Genomic DNA, 12,725 nt, shown 5'->3' with positions numbered 1-12,725 from the left:
CACAAAAGAAGACAAATGACCTTACCTAGAACTAGGTCTTGCTTTTACTCCTTCTTTGCTTGTCCTTTTGCTTCTACTTTGCTTTCTGGTCTCTGACTGCTTCTCACTTGGTTGTCTTCTTTTTTCATGCTGTTTCTGTTGACCTGCCATATCCCCTTCGACTTGTGACCCATTATCACTTCCCACTTGTGAACCTGAGTTCTGTGCCAGGCACTTGGAGGAATGAGAGTGTTTAGGTTCTTGCTGGTCACAGTCTCTTTCTGCAGGGACACTTTCAGTTTTTAGTGTCTCTGGAGTGGATGCTGAATTAGTAGACTTATCTATGTGATCTTTTTCTTTAGACTTGACTAGATTATAAGAGGCATTTTTTATAACTTTTCCTGGAGCACATTTAGTCTTTAAACTTTCTATGTTATCCTCCCTGTTATCCTCACAGCTACCACAACACACACAGGAGTTAATGAGACAATTTGTGGCAGCAATGCCGAGCTGGTGGGATTCATTTTCTTCTTCATCAGTTCTTGAGTTGGGTCCAGGAACACAATTACTTGGTACTTCTGGTGTAGTTACAGGTGAATTGGAAGAAGTAGGAGATTTAGGATTAAATATGACGGTAGCAGATATCTTCATTCCACCAGTTCTATGAGCTATCATTTCTGCTGTTTCTGCATTTTCAGCATTCACATCCCAACCATTGAGGTATAATTGTGTATCTAAACAACTGCAAGAATTCTGGATGGAGAGCCCAGTTTTCTGCATTTTGCCATCTTCAATATTATTATTATTGCTCAAATCACTTTCCATTTCTTTTATGTATAAACCATCTCTTGCTTCACCATTCTCTAAATTCTGAGGGGCCCTTTCCTTTAACAGATCCTGACAAGTGTTGTTGACCCAAACCAAAGTTTCACTAGCTGATTCTTCCCTCACAAGGGATTCTCCTGCTCCATCAAGGTCATCCATAAAAAAGACTCTGTCCTCTTCATCATTTAAATGTTCAAGATTTGACCTGCTTGGTGAGGCCTCTGTACTTGAGTTGTTTCTTAGACCAGCTCTGTGTGCTGGAGACTGGCATACACTGGGTGGAGAAAGGAGAGAGGACATTTCATCTCCTACCCTGTGAACCATCTGATTAAGCTGTTCTAGTTCCTGTTCATCATACTGCATTGAGCAGGCTAATTCAGCCTCTGAATTTTCTGCAGTGACAGAAAGCTGCTCAGGAGGGAAAGTCGCAGCTAAAGTGGGTGCAATGACAGAGGGCACTTCCGGATCTGTTCTGACAGAGAATTCCATATCTTGGGATATGCAAAGGTTCCGTTCAAGTGTGTGTAGTTCTTCTTCAGTTAATGTTTGCAGTAAATCTCTGCAAATTTCAAAAGGAAAATTAAAATTAAATTATGAGAAAAAATTCCTTTCATTTTACTTAAAACACATTTAAAAACAAATTTCTACTACTAGTAGAAAATCAGGAAGTTAAAAAAATCTGTACATAGTATTAAAATTTTTCCCAAAAGATATTATATTTTTTCTTAAACATTTGATTTCATTTGGGCATATTTCCCATAAAATTCAAATTACCCCTTATAAAGATTTTTCTCAAATTAAAAGACAATTCCTTTTATTTAAAAGAAAAAATCTGAAATTCAGCTTGTAGAATTGCTTTTTAAATCATTTCCCTTTCTTCTTGAAGGTAACTAATCCCTTCTGCGTTTATTCTGTAACAAAATATTCTATTTGAAACAATACAAAAGATCCTAATTAACTGTGATGCATAAGCAATACTATTTAAAGAATTAAAATGAGAAATACAATCATTTCAAGGTCATAGGGAAGAGTATATTAAAATATTTTATTTAACTCATTTTTCTAAACCACAATTACTCTGAAGTGACCTGAATTCTGAATATTGAAACTAGGTAACTTAAGTAAATTCTGAGATGTAACAAATGCATAATATATTGTGTATATCTATTACTTGGCAGTACTGCAATGATTTTGCAAAGCATTAGCTTGACAAACACATGATAGATCAATGTAGCAATTTCTTTTGTACCCTATTCTTTATTCTATCTTTAGTTTTTTCTCTGCCATTTACTAGAAATTATCATCTGAGCACTATTTCATCAGGAAGGAAAGAGAATGACAAGAACAGTTAACATTTTCATCACTTAAGATGTATTTTAGGTTTAAGGTTATCTAAACAAGAAGGGTCAAAACATGAAACTAGACAGCAATATGCCCATGAAAGTCCAGGCACACCCAAACCAGACAGAAATATAATTGGGAAATACTTAACAAAAAAATAAAACACAAATGTTAATATATGATTTTCTAAGTCAATCTGAGGCTCACAGAAATCCTTACATATATTTTTGTGATCTCTGTTTCTATTTGAATTTGAAATCACTTGGGTTAATAAATCTTTTGACTATAATATTTGGGAGGAAGGTCAGCCCTTTTTTGTTAAATTATACTACTAATAATGCATGCATAGGAACTCTGGGGTAGAGTTGTAGAAAACTAAAAGTTGGTAAATAGGTGATCAATAAGTATAATATAGTTCAACAAAAATTGGCCTATTTTATTGAGACTTCTCAAAAGATCTAGCTCCTTTGCATGAGTTAATGAAAAATGCTAACTGTGGGTTACATAGAAATGTGTAATCAAGTGAACTAAAATTGATTTTATATTGATGAAATCAACAGTAATTATAATAAATTAAAATTGTTTTTATGTTAAGTAGGAATGTAAAATTATGAACAGTCTAAAGGAACTAGGCAAATTTATATGATGACATGTCAGAGATCAATAATGTAGCCAAAGAAAAACACAACCTAAAAACAACTTGAACAACAATGCTTATTTATATCCTGTGAGACTAGAGAAATAGGGCTTCTGGAGGCATGCCTTCAAAACTATAAGAGCCCTGTTTCTCTGTGACTGTTAGAGCTACTCCCCCATATGAGTCCCCAGATTCAGTAACTATGGATTTTATATAAATAGGCAAATTAATAACAAGTGAAATTTTGTAATAATCTTTTAAAACCAGAACTCACATGCATTAATGGCACATTTAACAGAAGGATGAGGTAAGTCAGTATACTAGGAAAAGTTGGAAAAAAATGCAAAGAAGCAATAGATAGTAGCTTCTATCTGACTGACTTGTAGCTAAACACTCCTGAGCACAGACCTGTATGAAGGTGATTTAGTACTTACTATATACCACCCAGCACCTTATACCAAGTAGTAGAACAATAATGAAGAAATCAAAATTCCTGCATTCTAACAATTTATAATCTGCTAAACAAAAATATAAATGTACACAAAGAGCTACCTGGGACAGCGAGATGGTGCAGTGGATAGAGCAGCAGCCCTGAAGTCAGGAGGACCTGAGTTCAAATTTGACCTCAGACACTTAACACTTCCTACCTGTGTGACCCTGGGCAAGTCACTTAACCCCAATTGCCTCAGCAAGAAAATAAATAAAAATAAAAAAATTACAATAACAACAACAACAAAGAACTGCCTAACAAATTACACAAAGTGTAAAGTGTATGAGAAAGATCACTTCTAGCTAGGGTAGGCTTCATGAGAGAAATAACCTACCAGTATTTCTTTCTTTTTGTCTTTTAAACAGGAAAGACCTAAGCTGATACAATTCTGAAACCCTATGGGAATGGAAATAGTTTAGATTTTATCTTACCAAGTGGTGGCCCAAAGGACAGCACTTAATTGTTATAAGTTTCATGTTTATGTCTTTTTGCCTCCAAAACTTGTTTCTTATGAGTAGAATCCATGCACAATTCAGTTTCCATATTCTCCATAGGACTTAGCATAGTGCTAGACATAAACAGGAACTTCATAAATTTCTACTGATTACATTATTTCTAGTTAGCAAGTGCTCCAGAACAAAGCCATTTTGATCCTTGAAGGTGACACAGCAGCCTCATGCATGGATGCTATAATCATGACAAACCTAGAAAAAACATTGGAGACCACCTAATCCAATATTTCATTTTACAAAGAAACTAAGGTTGAAATAAGTACAGACCCATCCAAAGTCACAAAGGTAGTAAATGACAGAAGGGAAATATGAACCCAGTACTTCTGACCACAAAATTCAATACCCTTTCCTCTAACTATATCACATTGCCTTTCTACTATACAATGCTGTTTCATGAAATTGGCACAATATTTTAAAGGATGAACTAAACACACTTTATCTCTTATAATGAATCATTTGGTTTCCTAGAAAATGAATTCATTGCTTTTTAATTCTTCAGAGACAAGAGTTTAGTTGAAAATTAAAGGACCTCAAAATAAATGGCATAAACTGAATATGCAGGCAGCATATTGACTGAGTCACATAAATTACTCATATTTGAAAAAATTAATTATTTTAATTTTTGTAATTACTCACATTTAATAAAAACCTAATACATCTAGTCCTTTCTCGTTTAACAGGTTTTACATTACTGAAATTTCCATACAAAATAAATTATCTTTATAGACAACACTATATCTAAGTCCTTCACTTTCTCCCAATATGCTTTTTTTTCTCATGCCTGTTCATTTAGACATCACATTCCTAAAATGGGAATAATCCTTAAGTGTTTTTTTTTACTTGTAAAAAATTTTAACAGCATTTTATTTTTTAAAATATATGCAAAGGTAATTTAAAACATTCACCTTTGCAAATCCTTGTCTTCCAAATTTTTGTCCCTCTCCTCCCCACTCCTGAAAACAGCAAGCAATCTGATATAGATTGGTTAAATATATGCAATTGTTCTAAACATATTTCCATTTCTAGCATTATTGTTACTGTGTTGCATTCAGAATTGTCACCAAAGTGATCACTAAAATTTCTAAAATGCTGACAATCTGATTCTTTAGGTAATAAAAGATAAATGACTATAAATAATCCATATGTAGAGTTTCAAGACCATATAATGAAAGAATTCCCACCATTTTCCAAATGCAGATACTGGTTAAGCAGAATTACTGAAGATTAGTTAATAGTCTTATACTCCTTTGTTAGTGAATTCAGAGCTAATTCTGTTTAATATAAGACATTAATTACAATTTTTAAAGGGACAGATACAGAGTCTATAAGAATAATCATGGAGAGGACTACTTCAGAAACTGTATTACATAACAATATATAAAGATTAAATTTATTCATAAACTATAGCTTTCCATTAACTACTAATTAAAATGTTTTTATGGAAGTTCTAAATAGTTTGAGACATGTACACAAAATATTTCTTTGATATTCTGGAGAATCAGACCAGAGTGAACATTTTTTTCATAGATATAGACTATATTTTCTTATCCTGTGGTATTATTGTTCATGTCTGCCCCAAAATCCTCCATAGCAGATTCATGTGAAATATTGAGATCTTTGTTTAGTTCTTTTAATATTCTATAGGAACTAGTGCAAGGCCTGGACCAGCTATCTTTCATCACAAATATTTAATTAAAAGTGTACTTTTTCTCAGGTAGTATAATAAATTTTGCAAGATAAGTTATTCTTGATGGTAAGTATAGAGCATGTTTTTTGCATTCTAGAATATTGTATTCCAAATTCTCCACTTCTTTATAATAGTAGCTGCTAAATCATGTGTGATCTTGACTATGTTCCTTGCTACTTCCATCTTTCTTCCTGGTTGTTTGAAGTATTTTTTAATTTAACACATGGAAGCTCTGGACTTTGTTCATGATGTTCCTGAGAATTTTTATTTTGGGATTTCTTTCAGGAGGTGCCTGATGGATACTTTCTATTTCAACTTTACCCTCTAGATCTAAGAGAGATGAGAAGTTTTACTATTTCTTGAAATATAGTGTTTACACACTTTTTTTTGAGTCATGGTGTTTAGATGTTTAAATAGACCAATCAATGAGTCCTAATTTTTTTCTCTTTGATCTGTTTTCCAATTAACTTGGTTTTGCTACAAAATATCTCATATTTTCTTCTTTTTTTTTCCAGTCTTTAGACTTTCTAATATTTCTTATTATTTCATAGAGTCACTGGCTTTTAAATCTGGTTCATTCTAATTTTCAAGGAATTCTTTGCTTGAGTAAGGTTTTATAACCTCGTGCCAATCTGTTAATTCTTTTCCAATTATTTCTTCCATAATTCTCATTTCTTTTACATTTTTTTCCTTCAAGTACTCTCAATTCATTGATTAAAAACATTTTTAACTAGAAATTTTTTAAAAATTTTATTTTATTTGAAAAAACAAAGGAAAAAAACAACAGAAGTCATACAAAATGAAATAAAGCAAAACAAAAGAGAACATTGTCATGTACCCAGCAGAACCTCAGGAAGGATTCAAAATATATAACAACAAATTACCAGATCAAGAAGGCACATATGTGTGTGTGTGTGTGTATACATATATTAGTAGAAGAAATTATATTCACAAATGTCCACTTTTTCTTTTACTTGCTTGTAAATTGTACTTTGGTTCTTTTCTATGCACTTTATTTTCTTCCCTCCTTTCATCTCCCACTCACCCCCAAGCAAGCTACCATTAAGAAAAGATATATTTATGTATCCATGTGTAGATATAAACATACACAAGCACACTCACATTCCCACATACACATAAGTCTTTCCTATCCCTGCTGTCTCTTTAATTAAATTCTGTTCCTAACTTGCCTTATTACTTAACCTCCCCTCACCCAAGGATCCCTCTTGTCTTTTTCCCTCACCTTTTGTTTCCCTGTCCACCCATGCCTCCCTCCTTATTTCTTATAGATTTTGGAGGGTACTCTACCCTTCATGTTATATATGTAGTGTTGCCTATTGAACCCATTCCCGATGTGAGGTTTTCAGAACTATGAGCCCTCCTCCCATCTCTAATGCCTCTGTGTCTATTCTTATTTTGCAACTCATTTGTATAACATGATTACTATTTTTACCTTAACTCTGTCCCTCTTTCTTTTAAGCTCCCCTATTGTTGATGTGGCTCTTAAATATTTGGTATAGATTTCCCATGGGGGAAAACCCCACAATTTGTCCATGTTTTGCCATGTTGAGTTCCTTAAAATATGTTCCTTGAAATTGATCTTTGATATTAGTTCTTATATGTTAAATTTTCTGTTAAGTTCAGGTTTGGTTGGTAGAAAGTCCTGAAAATCTGCAAGTTCCTTGAATATTCATTTTTTTCTCATTCAAAATTATAGATAAATTTGCTGGATGTGCTATTTTTGGCCTCAGGCCGAGTTCTTTTGATTTGATTATATGATTCCAAGACCTGCAGTTCTTTATTGTAGCTGATAAGTCTTGTACAATTCTAATTGTAGCTCCAGTGTATTTGAATTTTTTTTCCTTATTTCTTGCAAAATCTTTCATTTAAGATTTTTGAAATTTGGCAATAATATTCCTGTATTTTTTCCCACAAAGGATCTTGTAGAAGTGATCAGTAGATTTTTTTTCTATTTCTACTTTCCCTTCATGTTCTATCCAGGACAATTTTCTTGGATTATTTCCTGCATTATAGTGTCATGGTTCTTTTTTGGTCACAACTTTCTGGCAGCCCAAATATTCCTTGATCTGTTCTCCAGATTTGTTGTTTTTCTTATAAGATGTTTCACATTCCATTTTCTCATTCTTTATGATTTGTTTTGTTATTTCTTAGTCTCTTATAGTTTCACTGGCTTCCCCTTGCCCACTTCTAGTTTTCAAAAAATTATTTTCATCTTTGAGACTCTATCTTCTTTTCTAGTTGGTTAACTTTTTTTCATAATCTTTCTGATTTTCTTTGATTTTTATTAATTTTTAAAAAGTTTTTCTTCAATGTCTCTCATTTGATTTTTAAATTATTTTTTGAATTCTATAAATCCTCTCTGGGCAGGGAGCCATTTTACATTACTCTTTGGAGTAGAAGCTTTTTTTACTTCAATGTCCTCCTCTGAAGATGAACCTTGGTCTTCCCTGTTCCCATAGTATGTTTCTATGGTGGGGGTTTTTTTCTTCTTTGTCAATTTTTTTTTTTTTTAATAAGAAGCCTTAATGTAAGCACTTCTCATTGCTGGGTGGGGGGATGGGGTGCCTCAAGCTTCTCTACAGCCCTCTACTCTGACCAGGAATCCCAAACCAAGCTCTGCCCTCCTGAAAGTGTCCACAGTAGCAGTATTCTTACCCCATTGCACTGCCTCTGCATTCATGCAATGCTGGTTTCTTCTCTACCAGGGCCATATCTCTTTTCAGCAGCATAGCTGGGGAGGTGAAAGTCTCTGTGATTTCAGCTGAGACTCCAGCCACACCCAACTAGGCCCAGGGCTTCTCACTTGATGTTTCTGCATAACCAGCCTGGAGATGTTTGCACTTCAGACAGATTAATCCCCAGCCCAGGGTCTTCAGATCTTCTCAGGTTACATCAGAAGGACCTCTGTTCTGTCCCAAATCTTCCAGATTTTTCACCAGTTTATATTCACCCTGAGGGGCAAATTTATTCTAATTGTGGAGGAAATCTGGAGAGCTTGAAATTTACCAACCTATTTGACCATCTTCCCAAAATCCTGCCCTAAGAAAATTTTTAAACTTTTAAAAATTAACCTCTTGCTTCTTCCCTTTTAGAATTCTAGTTGAATTTGCTTCCAAGCTATGGTTTTCTTAGAGATAATGCTTATAGTCATTCTCTTTTTTCTGGATTTGTGTCATAAGGTTCTCTATCACCATAATGGATCAGGCCAAAGAGAACATTTTATTCCAAGGGTCACGAAGGCAGCTGAAATTGGCACCGTGGAGTCCTATGGTCAGAAACTGAAGATACAGAAGTTATCTACTGTATCCTGGGCCATCCTCAGTCATCTTTAGTTTAGTCTTGCTACTGAAATTCAAAACTCTGGAAGAGAGTTTGGCAACTTTGTGCAACTCCACCCCTCATAAATCCAATTTACATATAAGTCAAGACATCTTCCCATAATATCTCCAGTCCCTTTAGAAACAAAGGACAAAGAACAAGAAACCACTATAATTCCTCTTTAAGGTAAGATTCCTTTTTTGTTTACTTGTTCTTCCAAACTACTTCCTGACTTTGGACTTGAGGGCAGGGCTCTGTTGCACTTCTGAAGGGAAGTTCTGGGTTGGTCCTTTTGCTTCTTGGGATACTGAGTTTCATTTTATTCCAGGATCTCAGAGACAGGTTGGGCACCTGAAGGCTTTTAGGACTTCCAAAATGTGATTGCTGCCCTTAATGTTTTCTTTGCACTGTCCTTTGCTGAGTTTCAATCTGAACAACAGAATGCTCCTAAATTCAAATCCTTATCAGTCAAATGTAAAACTTTATTAGTTCAGATTGACTCAATTATGGGCTTCCCTCTGATTTAGAATTCCAACCTTGGTTATTACTCTGCAGAATAGATGCTAGAACCCTCAGCTCCTAAATCTGAGTCATGAGGCTACTGTTTGTTTCTGAACTTCTTATTTTCTTGGTACATAGTTCAGGACCTCCCAACTCCATAAGATCACTTTTCTTGGCACTGGTCCCATTCTCAATCTGTATTGGATTTGTAATTTGGAACTGAACAGTGGATTACAAAACTGCCAATTGACATCTATGTCCATCATGATGCCGTAGTATGAATCTGTTTCCAGACAAATGACTCGCTATTACTATTTCTGGATTTCTCCATTAGCATTCAATCTAGTGAATTTTCTATATCTATTTGGTAGAGTTTTGCAGAGGAGCTCCACTGTACTGCTTCCTGTTACACTGCCATCTTGGTTTTGCCTTCTGCACAATACACTTTTAAGTTTAATCTATATTTATTAACAATTTCTTAAGTGTAGATGATCAATAAAACAATAATTCAAATCCTGATTTGTAGGGAATAATTGGGATTAGAGCTGTCATCTATATATTCCTGTCTATAAACTAATCTTCTACCCACCTCAACTACACAAAGAAATGGGCCTAATATTGATTTCATCCTTATCTACAAGTGTTCCACTTCCATGTTCATGATGTCTGAAGTTCCCTAATCTGAACACAATCTGTTGATATTCCACCTCTCTCCATTTGACTTCACCATGATCTTCAATCTTTTCACATTAGTACTTTGCCAGGCCATCATTCTTACACAGGCTATACTCTTTTCCGTTTCCAATATTGACCCTTTTTTCCAAAATATACTGTCCTCTTCTCTCAAGTTCCTTGGGCTCTTACCTATCTCACTGCTGATTTTTGCCTGGTCAAGTTTCAACTGTAGGTCACCTCCACAATCTCCCACCTTTAATTCTACTACTAAACTACTGAATGAAGTTGGAGAAAATACTATACAAATTTAGATTACATAATTTCAAGTGGGCCATTATGGCGACAAGGCAATTCTTTTACACTTTTCAAAGTAATTCACTATCCTACTTGTTACAGCACCTTTTCCAAATCTTATCCTTCTTCAAATGTCCCTTAACTATGCTCTCTATGCTGAAAACTTTGCTTTATATTTCACAGGAAAAATTGAGATCATATATACATATACATATACACACACACACAAATAGAAGTAAACATGAATTAAATAATTTCAAGCAACAAATAATAAAAGAAATATAGAAAGATAACACTTGTTGAATCAGAAATGTAATTCATAAAGTAGCTGTTATTAAGTAGGGTTTTTTTTTTTTAATAATCTGTGAGATTCATTTGGTAGTTGATATAACATCATGTCCTTATTTATCTTTATATGTCTATGTTCTATCTTCCCAATGTGACAGCAAATGTCTTATCTCATAACTCTTAAAAGCCCCAGCATTAAGTGCAATGTTCTGCATATGACAAATGCTTAATTGATATTCATTGTAGTTGGTAATAGTAAAAAGTCTTATTCAACTACATATTGAAAATAAAAAAAAAATTAACTAGAGACAGAGTTTAGCATATGGGAAGATTGGGAAAATAATAAATCTTGAAAATACTATCACTAATGAGTTAAAATTAAGATTACAGACATGGGAGTCAGGAAGACATAACTGAAAGATGAAAAGAATGAAAATTGTAAATAATTCATTTTTATAGCCATTAGTTTTTTACTAAACCGATACCTATAACACCCTCTAATACTTTTTTTTTTAATTTTCAAAATTTAAAGAGGAAAAAAAACCTTTACCCAGTTAAAAAATTCTTTGTATGACAAATGTGCTTTACTAACACAGTATTTCAGTATGTGCTCTTAGAAAAGACTAGTATAAAAATGTGCTTAAAAAGGCACGTTGAGCTTAATATTAATATAGAAGATAAAGTAATATGCCTAAAAATGCCTTTGTTTATCATAACAGATAGCTGAGTAATAAATTAACTTAAAAAACATTAAAAATTACAGCTAAAAAAACCTGCAAAAGAACAGTCACATCAAAAACATCCCACAGTTTCTATATGGTCACTAAATCTAAAATTAAATAAAAATAGTTTCTTCAGGAAGAATTTGGAGAGGCTAATAGTAGCAAATACTAAACATTATGACCAAAATATGAAATGGTTTTTATTTTAACATTTATTACATTAAATCAGTACTGTGAGTATTAACTCTATTCCAAACAATGTGCTAGGATACAATGGAAATCACCCCCCACACCCCAAATCTTTGGTTTTATCTTCAAAAAACCAACATTCTATGGAGAGAAGGAAAGATATAAAAACACATGTACAGAAAAATAAATACATGCAAAACAGATGCAAAGTAAGGAAAGACATTAGAAACTGAGGAGATCCCAAAGGAGGTGGTATTTGGACTGAAATTTGAAAGAAGTTAGGAATAAAGCCATGATACAGAAATAAGAATGGGGTAGGATGCAAGTATACACATCAAAATCATACAGGAATAAAGAACTAGATACAAGAATCAGCAAACTGACTATTACGGGAAAAAAAAAAAAACAATTCATGAAATAAGAATGATATTCTTACAAAAGCAGCTAATAAGGGGAAATCTCTTGTAGAATATCAAGTCATTGATAAAATCTTACAAAGGATGGTAGAAGATTTTGAGTAGCACTGTCATAAAGTAGAACTGGAGGGAAAAACATGTTTGGAAAAGCTTAGCAAGATGATTTTACATGTATAATTGATAACACATTGCTTGCCTGCTTAATGGGTAAGGGAGGGGCAGAAGGGAAGGAAAGACTTTGAGCTTAAAAATTTTTAAATGAATGTTATAAATAAAAAAATATTAAAGTTTGGGAAGACACTCAATTAAGCAAAGTTATCCTAAAGACATTTAAAAATGGAATTAGGACCACAAACAGATGAAAAATGAAAAAATATATAAACATTAGCCACTATACAAAGAGGAAAGCTGTATTAGTAGTAACTCAATTTTGAGATACATTAAAGGAAGGTGAATATCAAAGGTTTTGAAAACACCTCACTCATCACTATCATACACCCATTAAAAAAAAAAAAAGTGAAGGAGAGAATATCAGCAACTACTTACCCAAATATCCGCGTTATCATTTCTACAAAAATTTTGGCCAAAATCTATGTATATTAGCCAAATCCTTGATGAAAGTATGTAAAAGGAATAGGTAGGCTTTTGTAAAATATTGTTCTATAGTAGACCACATTTTTATGGTCACAAAATTAGAGAAGAGTACAGCAAATATAACATCTTAAAGTGCTTGTTTTTTGTTGACTATAAAAGTCAAAAGCATTTGGATTAGTAGACCAAAAGAATGCCTTAAAGACTCTCTTCCAGCTAGATGTTTCTCATGTATTTGT

General features: G+C 33.4%; 1 protein-coding gene across 7 annotated transcripts in view; it reads right to left on the bottom strand.

Moving 5' to 3' along the window:
* The window catches only part of ZFYVE28 (zinc finger FYVE-type containing 28), a 182,657-nt gene that overhangs the window by 80,513 nt on the left and 89,419 nt on the right, over window positions 1-12,725 (bottom strand). For 6 of the 7 annotated variants that reach the window (XR_004230199.1, XM_031942322.1, XM_031942323.1 and 3 more), the window contains exon 8: window positions 26-1,363. Coding sequence is in view for 6 of the 7 variants with exons in the window: in XM_031942322.1 (XP_031798182.1) it covers window positions 26-1,363 (1,338 nt within the window). In the remaining variant the exon portion in view is untranslated. Of the gene's footprint in view, window positions 1-25; window positions 1,364-12,725 lie in introns of those variants that run through there. The other variant, XM_031942327.1, reaches the window with a different exon arrangement.

This window comes from Sarcophilus harrisii, chromosome 6 (genome assembly GCF_902635505.1).
Source record: "Sarcophilus harrisii chromosome 6, mSarHar1.11, whole genome shotgun sequence".
In the NCBI taxonomy this organism is placed as follows: domain Eukaryota; kingdom Metazoa; phylum Chordata; class Mammalia; order Dasyuromorphia; family Dasyuridae; genus Sarcophilus; species Sarcophilus harrisii.
The sequence above is the reverse complement of the archived record's forward strand: the minus strand, read 5'-3'. Positions and strand labels throughout refer to the sequence as shown.